Source organism: Mustela nivalis (assembly GCF_964662115.1).
Source record: "Mustela nivalis genome assembly, chromosome: 9".
Taxonomy (NCBI): Eukaryota; Metazoa; Chordata; class Mammalia; order Carnivora; family Mustelidae; genus Mustela; species Mustela nivalis.
In genome coordinates, this window is record NC_139028.1 from 68,715,338 (window position 1) to 68,733,706 (window position 18,369).

General features: G+C 53.7%; 2 protein-coding genes across 2 annotated transcripts in view; both read right to left on the bottom strand.

Annotated features, from left to right (window-relative positions):
* Nucleotide 1: 1 nt before the first annotated feature.
* On the bottom strand, nt 2-6,865 carry TPP1 (tripeptidyl peptidase 1). Its single transcript, XM_082682923.1, has 13 exons — nt 6,722-6,865; nt 6,551-6,622; nt 6,134-6,273; nt 4,820-4,970; nt 4,490-4,617; nt 4,162-4,340; nt 3,786-3,984; nt 3,450-3,638; nt 3,151-3,220; nt 2,579-2,699; nt 2,338-2,496; nt 2,039-2,164; nt 2-1,870 (listed from the first exon to the last, which is right to left on the bottom strand). Exons 1-13 carry the CDS (start codon nt 6,763-6,765, stop codon nt 1,730-1,732), a joined length of 1,719 nt encoding a protein of 572 aa, XP_082539049.1. The 5' UTR covers nt 6,766-6,865; the 3' UTR covers nt 2-1,729.
* An 803-nt stretch (nt 6,866-7,668) lies between these two features.
* Nucleotides 7,669-18,369, bottom strand: part of DCHS1 (dachsous cadherin-related 1) — a 35,248-nt gene continuing 24,547 nt past the window's right edge. The window contains exons 8-21 of the mRNA XM_082682922.1: nt 18,234-18,330; nt 17,975-18,132; nt 16,913-17,777; nt 16,579-16,818; nt 16,364-16,489; nt 15,429-15,638; nt 13,145-14,023; nt 12,912-13,025; nt 12,531-12,742; nt 12,288-12,442; nt 11,965-12,095; nt 11,575-11,858; nt 11,080-11,218; nt 7,669-10,736 (exon numbers count right to left, since the gene is read on the bottom strand). Of these exons, the coding sequence (XP_082539048.1) occupies nt 8,125-10,736; nt 11,080-11,218; nt 11,575-11,858; nt 11,965-12,095; nt 12,288-12,442; nt 12,531-12,742; nt 12,912-13,025; nt 13,145-14,023; nt 15,429-15,638; nt 16,364-16,489; nt 16,579-16,818; nt 16,913-17,777; nt 17,975-18,132; nt 18,234-18,330 (6,222 nt within the window). The 3' untranslated portion in view covers nt 7,669-8,124. The remainder of the gene's footprint in view (nt 10,737-11,079; nt 11,219-11,574; nt 11,859-11,964; nt 12,096-12,287; nt 12,443-12,530; nt 12,743-12,911; nt 13,026-13,144; nt 14,024-15,428; nt 15,639-16,363; nt 16,490-16,578; nt 16,819-16,912; nt 17,778-17,974; nt 18,133-18,233; nt 18,331-18,369) is intronic.

Genomic DNA, 18,369 nt, shown 5'->3' on the forward strand with positions numbered 1-18,369 from the left:
ATGGGGTTTTCAACGCAACAAACATTTATTTAATTCCTATTTGCCAATCCTGAGCTAGGGCCTGGGAGTACAAAGTTAAGTAGGACAAGATTCTAGTCCTCTAGGCACCAACAGTCTTGGAAAGGGAGGCAAAGAGGTAAACTGGCATTTTCAATACTAGATTGGAGTTACAATACTAGAGGTAGACACAGTACGCAGTGCAAAGGAGAAAGGAACATAACATCAGCTGCCTACTTCTTTGTGTCAGGCACTCTATCAACTTCATTCCATTTAATTATTATTAATTATTGTTAGAGGCAGGTATTGATATTCCCACTTAACAGAGGAGGTAAAAGACTCAGGGAGATGGACTTCTTCAACTTTCTTTCCTAGTCTACATCAGAACCAAGAATCAAACAGGCTTGGTTTGAAAAAATCTGGGATTTTTCTGCTATACCAAAACATTTTCTGCTATGCAAAAATCAGCTAGCTGCAGAGAGCCAAAGTGGTGTGTTCAAAGAATCCTGGAAACCAAACAGGCAAAGGGAGTCAGGGGTCATGTTAAGGGCACAGAATATTTTAAGCAAAAGTGAAAGTGGGGAAGTGGAGGAAGGGTGAGGGAGAACAAGGGAGAATAAGCAATTTGTTACTCATGAACAAACAGCAAGGAAAGGATCAAGTTTGTGAGCCATAGCAAAAACCCGAAATTTATCAGTAATCTTTGAAGGGTTTTAGGTGAATGACCTGATGGGATTTGCATTTTACTCTGGAAAAATGGTTTTGTGAGCATGCAGGAAGTAAGGACATCTTTTCAAGGGCGTCCTACAATTCAGAGAAGAGAAAATAATGGTTCTAAGCTAATTTAGTAGCAGTAGAGATGGAGAAAAGTAAATGAGTTCTAGATATACTTGGGAAATGTAATTGGCAGGACTTGTGGATTGATAAAGATATATTTAAGAGGTGAAATCAGTAGGACTTATTGATTGACAGTGGTAGTGGGAAGGGGAAAGTGAAGGAATAGGGAGTCTAGGGTAACACTTAGGCTTCTGGCTTGATTGGAAGCAGCACAGTCTCATTTGCCAAGAAGGAACACCAGAGCATGGTCTGGAATTGGGAAGGAGGAAGATGAAGTATTGAATATCATACACCTTGTATTTGAGGAATCATTGTCCAATAGTCTGATTTAGTGAGATGTTGATAGCTGTGGATACAGGTGACTGATTTATTCCAGGAAATTCTGGGTAGATTGAAAAGAGCAGAAGGGTAAAGATAAAGCAGTGAAGTATACCAACATTAAGTGAGAAAGAAGAGAAAGAGAAAAAGGAAGAGGGAATGAAGGAGGAAGTGGGAATGGTCAGAAAAGAAGTTAAGCCCTGAAAGCTGAAGAAGATGCAATAAACTGAGGAGACAACATGAAGAGAAACAGCATAGACAACTCTTAGAAAAAGCCTGGCTGAAAAGAGAAAGAAGAAAAGGTTGGGGGAGGGTGTTGGGAGTGGGGAGGCTCCCAAACAATACTAGTTACAGCATCATTAGAGAAACATGAAGCAGGAGTAGGGAGACCTGAGCATGATGGAACAGGGTAGAGTTGAGAGTTAAGTCAAGCTCACAGCATTTTAGGGTTAGGGGGATAAGCTGTCTGCAGGAGTCTATGGTTGAAGGTTCAGCAGGGCTTCCAACAGTGCAGAATAAGGGACCAAGCCACCAGCTATGGGGCAGGGGACAGGTTCACTCTCCCAGCAGGAAAGGGTCAAGGATTGATTAATGTCTTCAACAGAGCTGGGAAGTTAGGTGTTCCCCAGCCTGTCACAGGATCCCAGCCAGGGCCAGAGCAGAAACCCTGTCCCTGCACCTCTTCATTCAGACAGGACTCATGGCAGCCATGGGTTACCTAGGGAAAAGGCAGACATCAGACCTGGGCCTGTCCATACCAGCACTAACAGACTAAACCCCCTTGCCTTGTATTTACATTTCAGTACCCCATCAGAACTGCCCTCAAGTTCATCTTTGAACTCCCCATATTCATAAAAATGTGCACACCCTTCCCTTCCATACTCACGTCGAAGAGTCCTGCTCCACGCTGCTGGTAGAGCCTTGGGTTGAGAAACCCAAGAGGGGGACGGCCGTTGAGGATTCTATGTTCATTTATCAGGGATAGGACCCCACCAAATACTGGAGTAGAGGCCTGCAAGAATGAAGGAATAAATGGAGGTTAGGGGTTCATAGTGATTGGATTTGAGGGAGGGATGTCTGAAAGGATCAGAGGTCTCTGAGGAGTCAGGGGTTCTGGGTACAAGGTCTTATAGAGGGTGAGGATAGTTTCTGAGTAGGGGGTTTGGACCCAGGCTGATTTCTTACCGAAGTGCCAGATACCCATGGAATGGGCACGCTGTTGCTGACCACCCAGTAGCCATCAGAGAGTGCAGCCACATCTGGATAGGCACGGCCACTGGCATTGAAATAACTGGATGGTGGTAAGTGGGGACTGGAGCTGAGGAACTGGGCTACAGCTTCCTCCTGAAAGATGTTGTTGAGTGAGTATTGTCTGCTGACCGAGGACCCCTCCCACCCATCCATCCACACAAACACATATACATACCTGGTATGAAGGCTGTGGGAACACATTGCTGAAACCACCACCACTGATATAGTCAACAATCTCACTTGTGACTCGGAATGGATTCTGGAAGGACGTGCCTCCCACCGTGGTGACATAGGGGCTGAGAGCAGAAAACAGCACAGATTGTATGGGTCCCAAGGGGGCCTCCAAAATGTATGGAGATGGTTAAGTATAAGCTAGCTCTTGAGAGAGGGGCTAGACTCTGTGGGGAAGCAGGTACATGGGGAAGACTAAGATTCTGAGCCCTCAAGGCATGGCCTGAGGTAACAGTGTATACTTTTGTCTACAGAACATTCACCAAATTTTCTACTAAAATGCCTGGGAACTGCATTCCACTCAGAAGCCATGAGGCCTAGACCTATAGGAAGAAGGGAATGCAGCAATCAGAGCTGGTTAAACTGAGGTCTTAGCTACAGAAGCACCTGGTGGCGCCAAGGCAAAAGTTCCAGATCATGAACCCGTAGACGGAAAACTGGTGGTCACAGGTAAGTGGTGGACTGGGGTGCATACCTGGATGCAGGGAAGCTTAAGTGGTAGGCTGGGGTGCTTACCTGGATGCAGGGAAGCTGGGACGGAACTGGTGTCGCCCAGAGACAGACCAACACCCAGCTCCACTGTCACCTGGGAGAAAGACCAAGTTTAGCACTCAGATTCATTGGTCAGAGCTTGATATATGGGTTCAGATGTCAAAGATGGAAGTCAAGAGTTAGTCATTACTGCAAGAGATTAGAGTTTAGAGGTCAGATGAGTGGTCCCTATTGGGTTCAGATTGTAAGTCGGAGATCACAGGGCTCCCTGTTGGGTCAAAACTCCTGGTGAGTTAAGGTCTAAATTTAGCGTAGGAGGTCACCTGAGGCAAAGAGCAGGGTAAGACCCCGAGCAGCTGCCTTCATGAGCTCCGTGTTGACCCGATGGATGTAGACGCTGCTGAGGGAGTCCTCATCATCTCCATAGCTCACGGTGTGTACATGTGGCAGGGCTGACTCATTACTGAGCAGCAGGAGCCATTGCAGGAAGGGCTCCTGTGACTCATGCCGGCCTGGATTTGGGGTGAGGGGAGGAGCACAAGGGCGGTCCTTTGGAAGGTTGCCAGGGTCTCCCTCTAGCTTATGGGATTCCCTTGAGGGAGCAGTGATCACCACTTACCACCACCGGTCTCTCCACCCACCAATTCCCTTGGCAGTACCTGGGCTACTGTAGACCCAGGTGGAGATGTTGGCACCGGCACTCATCAGGTACTCCACATCTAAACTGGCCTCAATCCCGGCCCGGCCCCGTCCCTGTTGTCCGACCACACGGGCTACTGATGCCTGGTGCGCAAACTTCCCACCAAAGAGGCGCATGAACTCGGCCAGGTCCGACTCATGGAAATACTGCTCCAGGAACTACAGAAGGAATCAGAGCAGGTATCATGGGTCAGAGGATGCAGCTGCAAGGTCAGGGCAAGGACACTATTCCAGATAGGACGTGAGGACCCAGGGGAGGAGTCAGAGAACAAGGCCCAGCCTGGAGAGGCACCTTGGATAGGGTGTCAGGACCCTGGAGGTGTCTGCCCAGCTCACCTGGGCACAGGCTTGGCTGTTGTTGGTTGTGCCAGAGCCCACGTCTTGTGCTGTCAAGTTGTATCGCTGACGGATCACGGATGGGGTCACCCCCAGGTGCAGGCCAACTGTCCCTGACACCTGTGGCTCAGGGCGTTGCCTCAGGGATGATGTGGGGGGAAAGCGGTGCAGCCCGCCCACTGTGAGGAGGGGTTAGGCTTAAGGAGGAGATCTTTTAGACTCCAACCCCGACTTTACCACTGACCCCACCCCAAACCCTCATGGCACCTAAAATTTTCCAGCCCCTGGTTCTGCCTGCTTCAAACCCACCAACCCCACTGGGTGTTACCAAAGTCCACATGAGGGGCCAAGGCCTTCGGGAGCTGGTATGGACGTGGGGACCTTATAACATGGATCTCTGCTGGTCCCCCCACATAGCGATGAAACTCAGCCCCAGAGAGCAGCAGTTCTGCCTGTCTGGAGGTCAGAGATCAGAGAACAGAGATCAGAAACCACAGACCAGAGCAGAGGAAGCTACCTGAGTATCACTGCTCATCCTTATCTCCCTGTTAGCTCTCACCCACAAGCTCCCACTAGCCCTCAGCTCTCTCCCATTGGGGTGACTCGTTTCCCTGATGGCATGACTGGTACCCTCCATGGGGAAATCCTTCCGTCTCACCGGACACTCAGCCAGCAGGTCAGAAAGTCCTGTGTGGTCACTGAGTGGCAGTTCCGGGCTCCAGCTGCCAAGAGCCATTTTTGGACTGTGCGGAGGGTCAGTGGTGATGGCCGGACCAGTTCAGCCACATCCTCTAGGGTCAGGTATTTTCCTGCAGGAATTCAGTAGAGGATCTTGCCTTCATTCATTGCTTTTCCAAGTTGCTCATTTTGGACTTCAACCAGGAGACATTGGGATTTCCCAGGGACCCTGGAACAGGGTCGTCAGGGATAAGTGGAAACTTTCTAGCACAAAGGCAGGCTGTGCAGGTGAATGCTATATTTGGGGGCCAGGGGAAGAAAAGGCTGGGGAGACTTGGAATGCCATGGCCAGAAATATGAATTTTCCCTAAAGGCCAGAAGGTTGCAAATGCTGCATCAGAGCATGTATTGCCATAATTATAAACAACAAATGAGGTTAAAAATTAAAATTTTCCGTAAGTTTATTTCTGAGTAAAAGTTTTCCAAACTTTTAGAACCAATTATAAGGTAACATCTAATTCAGTTCCAGTCTTCATACTTATTGATTTTAAGCTTAACATGATGGTGAGTCACTATTTTCCTGCACAGTGCTATGTACACAGCTCCAGGGTGAATCTGAGACTGCCCTCTCACACACATACCAGTGCCTCCCCCCAACCATGAAGGGCTTCTTGCAAGGGAGGGACATCATCCAGCATGACCACTGGAACAGAACACTGTTTTAGAGCAGAGTAGGGAGCAGAGTGGGGAGTGGGGTGGACCACTGGGGACTGGGCAGCAGTCTGGGTGCAAGAATAAACAAATGAGTGGGCGGTTACAAGCAATGGTAAAAAGCAGATGACTCCAAAGGCTCTTTGAGAGCCAGAACTGGAAATGAGAGTTCTGGAGCCTGACTGCAGGAGGAAACAATTGTGGTTTTGATGGTGGGGAATGAGCACCTATCTGTACTGGGTACTACTTCCCATGTGTCTGCAAGTAGTAGAGTCAGCATTTGAATCCAGATTTGTTCTCACAGCCTGTGCTCTTAACTTTCAGGTTTCAAGCCTGATAAACATAGGTAAAAAGTTTTGGGGGAAAGAATTTGAGTGAGTTTTGGACAGTTTACTTCCAGATCCCTTTTATTAAATTCAGAAACTGCTCGAGAGTCACAGCCATTCAACTGCCCTGTATCACCACCTTCCTCGGCACCAAGAGCATGACCTTGACGTTATGTGTGCCATCCCACAGTCAGCCCAGCCCGGGGTCCTTTCACAACATCCCACTTCCCAGTCCCAATCCCTATTCCCATAGGCACCATAATGAGGAGAGCCAGGATCCGACACAGCCTGCACCAGCTCGGACAATCTTTTCACATTCTGCTGTCTCAGGGCAAAAGTGAGACTCAGGTCTTCCTCGGAGTCTACACGGCCCAGGGACACCCAGCCTGGGGGCAACCTGCAGGGTCAGAGGTCAGGAACATGGGCTTTGTTAGTGTGGGGATGGGAAATATTAATCATGGAAGGTTCAGGATTAGGGGCTGAGACCTGGGGTAGGATTCCAGAGGCAGATATGGCTCACAGGAGGTGAATGATTGGGGACTGAGCCTGGGAACCTGGGGATAAGACTGTGGAGTGGGTACCAGGAGCTGGTAAGGGGTGAGGGAGTCTGGGCCAAGGCAGTGGGCACAGGACAGGGCCTAGGGAAGGGGGCAGTGTGTGCTAAGTCAACTCACGTCCGCTGCTGGTCCGGCTCCGGGCTGTAACTGCATTTGCCGGTGACGAAGAGGGCAAGGAGCCCTAGGAAGCTGCAGAGGCGGCAGGCGGGTTTCAGCGGGAGCCGGACTGCCACTGTATTCCCACCCTCCAACATAATCCCCTCCTCCCGGGGTCCCCTAAATTCTCACCAGGTTCGGAGTCTCATGCTGCCTTTCTGGAGATCCGCTGTCATGTGACAGATCACATGAGCCTTATATTCCACCACCACCACCACCACCACCACCACCACCCCGTGGCTGCCTAGAAACTGGTGCCCTGCTGGCTCCTCCTCCAAATGGGCGGGGCTGCGACTGGATCCTTCATCTGTGGCTCCCAGACCACTGGGTTCATACAGGGCTCCCCCTAGGGGCTAGAGGCCAGCTGGCACTCACCAAGGGGTATAGGGGAGCACTTAAGAAAGGGGCTCTGGTGGGGCACCTGGGTGGCTCAGTGGGTTAAGCAGGGAGCCTGCTTCCCCCCTCTCTCTGCCTACCTCTCTACCTACTTGAGATCTCTGTCAAATAAATACATAAAATCTTAAAAAAAAGAAAAGAAAAGAAAAGAAAGGTGATCTGGGGCATACAGACCTACAGACCGGGGTTCCTCCTTACTGGTACGGTATCAAGAAAACCACCCAGCTTCTCTAAGCCTAGGTTTCATTTAGAATATGGAAATGGTTAGATCTAAAGTGCTCTGCCTCGTGGGATTGCAGTGAACATTTACAGAGATAAAACAGGCACACTGCTCAGCAGAGAGCCTGGTGTGGCAAAGGCTTAAAAGATGTGAGATTTTCTTACACGTGGATTCTCAGGCCTAGCTTGTTACCCCCAAGATCTTTCCTTACCCAGCCAATTCCTCTCTAGGTCACTGCCTCAAGGAAGCCCCTGCTGTCTGCCTTCCAACCCTTGTGAATGGGAAAGGCCAACTGCAGAGATGTGACCATCAGCCTCAGGCTTGGGCTCCCAGTGCTGTCCCCACCCTAGATGCCTCTGTGTCCACCACCCCTCCGTGCCCCCTGAGGTGTCCACAGTGTATCAGTTGTCTTGCAATCATCCCCCATCCCCATGGCCCCCACAGAATACAGCCGGACACTGGATACAAACTGCAGTTTATTAAGGCTCCAGAGTGAGAATTGGCACTTGGTTCTGTGCAGGGGCAGGGGTGTCAATAGAACCCAAGAGAGCTGGGCCCAAACAAGTTGGAGGAACCTCCCCCATTCCCCTACCCCCCAATAAATAAAGTCTCAGCTCCACCTCAGGGTGCTGGTGCAGGGCAGGAAGCCCTCACTGAGGAGAACCCAGGGCTGCTGCCTCCTTATTTCTCCCCATATTGGACCTGTCCCCAGGTCAGTGCCCCCACAGAGCCTCTGTGGCACTGTGTTCTGACAGAGCTGGGTGAGACGTGGGACCTGCCCCCACTGGAGGGGTTCAGGATGGGAAGCTGGCCTCCCCCGTGGTCAGTCATGGTCCGAGGCTGCCAAGGGCAGGCTCAGATGGGGCCTGCATTGGGGACACTGTGCGCATCCCAGGTCGGGGCCCAGCCTGGGCCACAGCTAGATGTGCAGCTCTGTGTCATCAGGTGGCTCCAGGCCAGACTCTGCGCTGAGAGCTGAGGCTGAGGGACCCTGGGCTACCCCAAATGGTGAGACAACGGGTGACCGAGCAGCCAGAGGAGAGAGTGAAGGTGAGAAGCTGGGAGACATGGCAGCTGAGGATAGAGAGCCTTCATGGCTGATAGGGGAGCGGTGAGAGGCTGGTGGGAAGATGGCCCGGGTTGCTGCCGTGCTGGCTGGTTTCGGGGGCACAGACTTGGCTCCTGGGTGGGCCACAGCAGTGATGAGGGGCGGCGGGTCAATACGGGGAGCCGGGGGACATGGCCGAGCTTCATCCTTGAGCCGGGCAATCTCTGTGAAGACACTGGCCAGTGGCTGGAACTGAGGGCACCAGCTCAGCAGGTAGTCCCAGTTATAGCTGCCACGGAGCTCCTCCTCACCAGCCACAATGGCTGTCAGTGCACCTGCCACACATGGCTTGCCATCTGCTGGGAAGCCATAGTCCCCGGTGGGTGCAGGGCTCAGGCCACAGCCCCCGAGGAAGGCTGTGGCAGTGGCTGGTGGGCCCTCTTCTCGGTACAGAGTGGCTCCTGTACCTGGCAGCAGCAGCCCTGCCTTGCGGCCCTTATACCAGGTGTCAGGGGCAGGTGGCTCACAGGATGTATCGCTCAGTCCATCTGCATCTTGCTGGATGCCAGAGTCTGGGCCACGGGCAGCCAAGGAAGAAGCCACACTGGCCACACGTGGGAATTCATTGATCATGCGGATCTCGTCATCCTCTGCAGCTTCTGCTGAGCCTCGGCCACTGGAGTGTGAAGGGTCTAAGGAGCCACCTCGGGGGTAGGGTCCTCCAGCTCCTGGCCCACCATAGCTGGGGAGTGTCTGGTGATAGAGGTGCTCTGAGGGTGGTGGGCTGGGTGGCTCTCGGCCTAGCTTCTGCAGAGAGCCACTGGCCAGGGGTGCTGCCTGTGACATTGGACCAGGTGCTGCCTCAGCCTTGCGGCTACGGGCCCGCACCAGCCCCAGGACCAAGGCTGCAAGCGCAAGCACCACCACAACTCCTAGGGAGGCCGCCACAGCCCCCACCAACAGTAGGTTGAGGTCGGGTGCCAGGCCTAGTGCAGTGTGGGTGATATCCACAGTCACAGGCACTGTGGCACTCCGGGAACCAGGTAGAGGCCCCCGTGCCACCACCTCCAGCCTCAGCTCCCGTGGTGCCTCACGCCGTGTCCGGCCTCCATTCCCAGAAGTGCCTGTTCCACTGCCTGGTGCCTGGCTGTCCACTCGAAGGTACAGGGCGCCTGTAGTCTGGTTGATACCAAAATAGGGGGAAGAGGTGGCAAGGGAGTAGAGCACCAGGCCATCAGCACCTCCATCCTCATCTGTGGCCTGCACATGACCCAGGCTATAGCCACGCCGGGCACCTTCGGGCACTTGGAAGTGGAAAGCTGGAGCCAGGAATACTGGGTCATACTCATCCTCCCCTGTCACCAGCACTGACACAGTGACAGAGGCTGAGAGATTCCCAGCATCGGCAGCACCCACCAGCAGCTGGAAGCTTCCAGTGTGCTCATAGTCAAAGGCCACTCGTGCCCGTAACTCCCCTGTTGAGCTGTTTAGTGCAAATGCCTCACGGCCCTCAGGTCCTGGCCCAGCCTCCAGCAGGCTGTAGTGGAGCCTCCCGAAAGCCCCAGCATCCCCATCAGTCGCATGCAGAGTGGTCACAAGAGTGCCTGGAGGCTGATTCTCTGCCAGGCTGGTGCTGAGCAAGCTCAGCGGGAAGATGGGGCCATGGTCATTCACATCCTGGACCTCGATGGTCACTGGTGCCAGAGCAAAATGTACCCCAGCAGGGTCGGCAGCCTGCACTACAAGTTGATGTCGAACCTGGGTCTCACAGTCCAAGGGGCGGGCGAGTCGCAAGGCACCTGAGCTCTCATCCAGTTCGAAAAGGCCAGAAGGGTCGCCTGAGCTAACGGTGAAACGCACAAGGCCATGAGGACCTGGGTCAGCGTCAGAGGCCTCCACATGCAGCAGCTCAGCGCCAACGGGTGTGTCCTCGGGAACTGCCATGCGGTATGATGCATGAGTGAAGACAGGGGGGTTGTCATTGACATCTAGCACAGTGACAGTCACAGGCACAGCTGAACTCCGCGGGGGCTGCCCCCGGTCAGCTGCAGCCACAGTTAAGTTGTACTGGGTTAAACTTTCAAAGTCTAGAGGCTCAAGCAACACCAGGCAGCCCAGTGCCCGGGGGCCTAGTCCACTACCTTCCTCACTCTCAGCCAGCCGGGGTTCCAGCTGGAAGACTCGGCCCCGGTTGCCACTGACGATGCTATAGTCTATGGTGGCATGGGTGCGGCTTCCATCGGCGTCTGTGGCCTCCAGGGTGAGCAGGGTGGAACCAGGGGGCAGATCCTCATTCACAGCTACACGGTAGTGTGGCAATGTGAAGCTAGGGGTGTGGTCATTCTGGTCCTGCAGCTGCACATGCACTGTGGCTCGTGCTGCCCGGCCTGGCAACCCATGATCTCGTGCTTCCAGCACCACGTCCACCACTCCTGGCCCCTCCTGGCCCAAGGCCACTGTTCCCACTGTTGTGAACAAGGTCCCTGAGATGAGAAGGGAGTGGAGAGAAATATGCATTCAGCACATACTGTAAGTGAGCAGAGGGTGATCCTTTGGGGGCCTAGGAAATGGCTTTGGAAGTCAGACTCCATGGAATGGCCTGTGTGCTGGGAGTTTTTGGAATGATCTCCAGGATTTATGAAATGGCTTTTGACATGCAGTCAGAACAGAGCTTAAATTAGAGACAGGGAGGTGGGGAGCGGGGGGAAATCTTCTCACTGGGTCAGAGATCCAGGAGTTAAGAATTCAGGCAAATTCTAGGAATGGAGTAAAAATAAGGCTGGTCATGGTCAAAGATAAGGGGGTTAAATCCTGGGAAGGACGTACCATTGTTGGGGTCAACACTGAAGCCCTCAGCAGGGGAAGCCAGGTGGTAGGAAATGTGACCATTGGCTCCTGAATCCTGGTCAGTGGCAGAGACGGAGAGAATGGCACTGCCTGGAGGTGTGTGTTCAAGCAGTGTCACCTGAGGAGTGAGGAAAAGTGTTTATGGCCAAGTTTCCCAGCTGCCCTATTGTCCTCTCAGCCTATATTCTGGAGCTTGGTCCCATGAAGCCTGCTTGGCATCCATCATCTATGCCATCTTGAAGCCCATGCTCAAGGTCCAAACTGCCCAGCTTCCTCCACTTCTGAGCACAAGATGAAGAACCTGGACATAGTTCTAGGACTTGGAAGGCTAGTTTGACATGGGACCCTCCCATCCTCAGGGCTCCATCCTCAGGTCAGTTCCAACATCCAGCCCACTCAGACACTTCTAGACTCGCCACTTCCAATGTGAACAACCCTGGGCCTAGGTGTGGGGTCAGCTCGGGGCATCAGTACCTGATAGAGGCTCTGTGAGAAGGCAGGTGCATTGTCATTGACATCCTCCACAAACACTGTGAGGTTAGCACGGCCCTCATGAGGCCCATCATGTGCCAGCAGCTGCAAGTGGTAGCGGTCACATTGCTCAAAGTCCAGGGGGCCCGTGAGGGAGAGGCGGCCTCCATAGCGACCTATGCTGAAGGGATCCTGGGGTCCAGATGGGCTCAGCACATACCACAGCACTGGTCCTGAGTCCACATCATTCCCTGTTACCTGTGCAATCTCCGAGCCCAACAGTGCATCTGCAATACATGGGACAAGTGTGTTTGGCATGGTCCAAGACACCCCTGGAGCCCAAGGGTGGGGTAAAGTGCTGTCCTACCACCTCTCACTTTACTGAGGCCTCACCTTCTGACACTTGGAGCTCCCAGGGCTGGGGGATGGTGGGGCGATTATCATTGGTGTCGATGACCATCACCGTCAGGGTAGCTGAGCCCACTAGGGCTGGGCTTCCTCTGTCTGTGGCCATCAGTACCAGCCTAGACACAGAGCACAATCAGGGATGGGGCCTGGGGATAAGGGAGAACCCTGGGCAGGGCTAGGAGAACTCCTGAGAGTCTGGGAATCTGGGGGACCAGGATGTGGCCTAGAGACTGAGAGGGATTCAGGACAGGGCTTGAAACTGGATGGAGCCAGGATGGTGTCTTGGAATCTAAAGGGCCAGGCCTTACTGTGTTTCAGCCCAGATCTCACGGTCCAGGATGGCTGTAGTAGTAATAGTGCCTGTGGCTGGGTCTACGTGGAACAATCCCCGTGCTGGCTGGGATGCGGCCAGGCTGTAGGAGATCTGTCCGCTGGGGCCTTGGTCTAGGTCATCTGCCTCCACCTGGTGGGAGGAGGAGGCTGCTGGCACTGGGCTGGCCATAGACAAGTCTGGCCAGCCCTGTCCCCCATCTTCTCATCATATCCCACACCTGCAGCAGGGGTCCCTCTAAGGGCCTGGACTCAGGCAGGAAGGCCACATAGTGGGGACGCAGGAAGCGGGGAGCATTGTCATTGGCATCTTGCAGGGTTAGGGTCAGCACGGAGAAAGCAAAGGCTCCCCCGCTCTCTGCTTGCAGCACCAGTCGCAGTCGTGGGTTGGCTTCAAAGTCCAGGCCCTCTGCTGATCGAACAGTGATGGCTCCTGGGGGGAGGCAGAAAGCATCACAGATAGCCCTTGCTTGCCCTAGAGCCTCCCTCTCTGTTGCCCCTTCCTCAAGGGCAGACCCTCCCCATCTAGGGCCTTTTCAGGCCCAAAGAGGATCTCCCCCAGGAGCCTGTCGTCTCACAGAGCCCCTGCTCCTGCCCTTTACCTGTACTTGGCTGGATGGAAAATGTCCCTTTCTCATTCCCACTGAGAATGCTGTAAGTGATTGGTCCACTTGAGCCCCCCGCATGGATAGCCTTAGGGGAGACAATGGGAGTCCCTGCAGAGAGGATGGCATTGGTTGAAATGGGAGCACTGAAGGAGTTTACAAGACATTTTTAGTGAGTAACCCCAGCCCATCCAGGGATACAAAGCTGGGAGACATGGTTGAGGACCCACCTGGGGGAGCATTCTCACGGAGCATGGCTTCACTACTAGCCCGAGGAAAGCGAGGTCCACGCTCAGACTCCCCCTGCAACCCAACAATGACCACACCAGTGGCAGAGCGAGCTGGACGGCCAAGGTCAGTGGCCACGACGAAGAGGACACGATCCCGGGGGCCCAGGGCTACAGGTGAGCGGGCCACACGTATTTCACCAGTGTAGGAGTCCACAGTGGTGCCAGGAGGTGGTGTGCCTGCCAGCCGGTATAGGATGGAGGCATTAGCACCAGCATCACGGTCTTCAGCTCGCAGAGTGGCCAGAGCCAGGGTCGGGGTGCTAAGGCTGGGGCCTGGGCGGGGCAGGCGCAGCCTCAGGGGACTGGTGGGGAAGATGGGTGCATGGTCATTGACATCACGCACAGTGATGGTGACAGGTACCGTGGTGCTCAGGGGCCCAGCAGCTGCACCATCCACTGCACTCACAGAAAAGGCATAGCTGGGACACTGCTCTCTGTCTAGGGCTGTGGCTGTGCGTAATTCCCCGGAGTTGGGCTCTAGCAGGAAGGCTCCTGCTGCACCTGTACCCAGGTAGTAGGTCACACGGCCATTGGCCCCAGCGTCAGGGTCATGAGCCTGTAGCTGCAGCAACAAGGACCCTGCAGGTGCATCTTCAGGCACCTCCACAGAGTAGGCAGGCACAGGGAAGGCTGGGGCATGGTCATTGGCATCCAGCACTGTTACTGTCACAAGCAGAGTGGCACTGAGAGCTGGCTGGCCTCCATCCCGGGCCTCTATTCGCAGCTGGAATGCTGGCTCCACCTCTCGGTCTAGTGGCCTCATGGTGCCAAACTCCCCAGAAGCTAGGTCTAGGACAAAGGCTCCTGATGGGTCCCCATCTGCAGAGAAGTACATGTGCACATAGACAAAGATGTGTCAGTCCATGGGAGCAAGTGTGATTTATAGGCAACAGTAAATGGGAAGGGGTAGAGAGGAGAGAAACTGGGAGAAAGGCAGAAAAGAGAACCACAAACAGTAAAGGAGAATACTATAAAGCAGCTGTTCTCAGAGTGTGGTCTGGGGACTCCTTTCAGGGAGTACATAATCAAAACTAGTTTCTAGAAATATTAAAACATTATATGTCTTTGTTAATTCTTAGTATCTCACAAATGTACAGTAGAGTCCGAATGCTGTATGACAAGTGATGACATCACTTGGGTAGTAATGCAACGTGTGCTTACAGTTTCTTATGTCTTCTAGAATACAGAAAGTTTAGAGCATAAACGTATTTTTAGAGATTCATTCAGTTTTTTGTTGTTGCTGTTGTTTTAAAGATTTTATTTGACAGAGAAAGAGAGAGAGAGCGCGCATGAGTGTGCACAAGCACAGGAGCAGCAGGTAGAGGGAGAAGCAGTTCTCTGCTGAGCCGGACATGGGGCTCGATCCCAGAACCCCGGGATTATGACCTGAGCTGAAGGCAGATGCTTAACCGACTGAGCCACCCAGACACCTGACTCATTCAGTTTTTACTTGCTTTTAGTTACACCTGCTATAATCTTTGCTGTCCAACAAATTATTTGAACTTCTAATATTTCTTTGTGCCTATAAAGAAATACAGTAAGCAGGATATTCATTGGCTTTTTACAATGGCATTTTAAGATTTTTCTCAGCTTTAATATCTAATATAGCAAATACTGATGTCATGTGTTATTACATACATAAATACACATGTATTTATATATGTTTGTTATATTATTACATCAACAAATATTGATATCATGTACAAAACTCTTCAAGTTTCTCAAAAATTAAAAATATCGGGGCACCTGGGTGGCTCAGTGGGTTAAAGCCTCTGCCTTCAGCTCAGGTCATGATCTCAGGGTCCTGGGATCAAGCCCCGCACCGGGCTCTCTGCTCAGCGGGGAGCCTGTTTCCTCCCTCTCTCTCTGCTTGCCTCTCTGCCTACTTGTGATCTCTGTATGTCAAATAAATAAATAAAATCTTAAAAAAAAAATTAAAAATATCAAGGGTCACTCAGACCAAAAAGTTTGAGAATAAGTGCTTCACAGGGAGAAACGAGAAAGAAAAAGGAAAGAAACAGGAAAATAGAAACAGAGACACAGAGGGACATAAAGAGCTGAAAAGGCATAGAAAGAGATACTCAAACACATATATGCATGATTGAAAAGGCAGAAGACCAAGAAAAGAGAAAGGAAACCCAGACACATTGAGGCTGACATAAGCATACAAGGAGTAGAACTGGGCAAATGGGTGCTAGGTTAGCAGGTATGGGACAGTTCTCACCCAGGATGCGGTACTGCAGCTGCCCATTGGCTCCCACGTCTGGGTCAGAGGCCCGCAGCACCGTAAGGGTCTGGGGGTCCTGGCCCTCAGGCACCTCCAGGGAGAGGTGGGCACTCCCAAAGGTTGGGGCATGGTCATTCTCATCCTCCACAGTCACTCGCACTGTGACATGGGTCAGCAGTGGGGGTGAGCCCCTGTCCCGGGCATACACTGTGGGGAAGCAAAATCAGTAAGATGTAGCCTGCTCCCATCCATGGAGAAACCCACACAACACAGCATTCTCACATGTTCACCAGATGCACACATGAACCAGAAAATGTCCGTCTCTCCACACTCTGCAAGTACATGGGTGCCTACATGTGTACATGCACACATAAATATACATGTCAGAAGACCTTTTTTTCTTCCCACTTCTCATACCTTACTGCATGCAAGATGGATCTTGGATTAGTGGTAGTGTGACAGAAAAGGCACTCAACAAGGTATCAAAAGATGTGGGTTCAGGTTCCAGCTCTACCACTTCCAAGCTGTGTGTTAGCTTGCACAAGTCACTTAACCTCTATGGTACTCACTACCAATATGCTTTTCTGTTAGATGGCCACAATATAATCTGAGGGAATCCTAAAGGACAGAGCTGTGGCATTATGCGCAGGGCCATGCTAATCTTCTCTGTATCGTTCCAATTTTAGTATATGTGCTGCCGAAGCAAGCACTGTGGCATTATGTATTTGAGAGTTTGGGTGATCACAATGGCAACAGCCTAGAAGTCAGGTCACCTTGCCATCTGACCAACACTTGCCTCCCCAAAGGGATAGGAAAATATAACACGCTGTGCTATAATAGGTGGAAGCTACTAGAAGGTAGTTTGGGGGTTCTGCCCAAGTAACACTGGTGCTTACAACACCCCAGGCTTTTCAGATCCGGTCAATGTGTACCTGTCAGGTTGATTTCCTCCTGCTCCTCCCGGTCCAGGGCCCGAAGAGTCGTGAGGACTCCAGTGTCTGGATCCAGGGAGAAGTTTTCGCCAGAGATGCCTCCATATGTCACCTGCCCGTTGGCCCCTGAGAAGAGGCAACATGGAGGAAAATCAGAGGGTAAATATACCCTTTCTTGCCCAGTTACCCTCTCCACTTATCCGCTCAGGTTTTACCTAGGTCTGGGTCGGTTGCCCGCAGAGTGAGAAGAGAAGTACCAGGCGGGCTGTTCTCACGCAGGAGGACACTGTACTCCTGCTGCTGGAAAGCGGGTGCCTCGTCGTTGACGTCAGCGACACTGACCGTCAGGAGCTGCGTGGCTGAGCGTGGCGGGGAGCCATGGTCGGAGGCCACTACGGTCAGTACGTGCTCAGCTCGCTGTTCCCGGTCTAGGGACCGCACCACCGACAGCGCTCCTAGGCGAGCAGTAGGGCAGGTTGGAAAGAAACCTCAACACTCACTTCCCATCAGCACCCTCCCTCGCCCCAACCTCCTCCCTGCCCAACTCACCTGTGCTGGAGTGTAGCCGGAAGTAGCCGTCCCCGCCAGCTGCCAGGCGATAGGACACGCGTGCAGCTTCGCCCAAGTCCGGGTCCCGCGCTACCACGTGCAGCGCCACCGGCCCGGGAGGCTGATCCTCGGGGATGCGCACACGTGAGGGTGAGGCGAAGACGGGCGCATTGTCATTCTCATCTGTGACAAAGACCCGCGCGGAGACTCGCGCTGCACGGCGGCGACTGGCGTTGGCGGGCCGGTCGGTGGCTTCCACGAGCAGCAGCAGGGCGGGTGTGGTCTCCCGGTCCAGGCCTCGGGGCGCGCTGAGGGCGCCAGTGCGCGCGTCCAGGCGCAGAGCAGGCACCGGCGGCTCCTGGCGCAGTAGGCGGTAGCGGACGTCGCTGTTGGGACCCGGGCCGTCGGCGTCCGACGCGCGGAAGGTGTACAGCGCGGCGCCAGGGTCCGGGTTCTCCGGCAGCGCCAACGCCAGTGGATCGCGCGCGAAGACCGGCGCGTGCTCGTTCTCGTCCTGCACGCGCACCTGCACGCGCACCAGCCGCGCACCCGCGCCTCCCGGGCCCTCAGCGCGCACAGTGAGAGCACGCCACGCCGGGCCTGCCTCGAAGTCCAGGGGACGCGCCAGGTACAAGCGCCCCGAGGCCGCGTCCAGCGCGAAGGTACCCTCCGGGTCGGCACCGCCCACCAACGTGTAGATCAGTGCGCCCACCCCTGCCGGCTCTGGCGACGCCACAGAGCCCAACAGGGAGCCTGGCTGCAGCCCTTCCGCCGCTGTCACCGTCAACACGATGGGCACTGGAGCCGCTGGGTCTGGCTCTGAGGGATCCGGTGGGGGCTCAGCGGAGCGAACTGAGGGAAGCACCTGTTGTGGACCGAGGAGGAAGGACAGAATCAGGGGGATCCGTGTAAAAGGGGTCTGGGCTGGCCGGCTGGTAGCTGGAAGGGTAGTCAGAGTAGCCTGACTAGAGGGCATAAGGATTCTGCGAAGGCATAGTTCTTGGAGGAGCCCAAGGCTGTGGCTGACAAGAAATGGACAGATTTAAGGAAGGTCAGCCGTACCTGCACCAGCAGCTGGAGGCTGGAACTCCGAGGGGGGCTTCCTTGGTCGTGAGCACTCAACGTCAGTACGTAGTGTGGCCGCTCTGCTCGGATCAGGGGTGCTGCAGTGAGCAGCTCCCCCGAATGAGGGTGAAGAGAGAAGAGCTCTGAGCCAGGACCTGGGAACAGGCAGAGGAAGAAGAGTGAAGGCCTGTTTCCCAGAGCTGGGCAGGTCATGTCATCCCCACCATCTTCCTTCTCTCCACACCACTCCCCATACCAGTTAGTGTGTACAAGATGGTGCCATTCTCCCCCTCATCTGGATCCCTGGCCTGCAGAGTTGTCACCAGTGTTCCTGGAGGCACGCGATCTGGTACCTGTGGGGACACACAACTCACGAATAGCTGTGTCCTTCC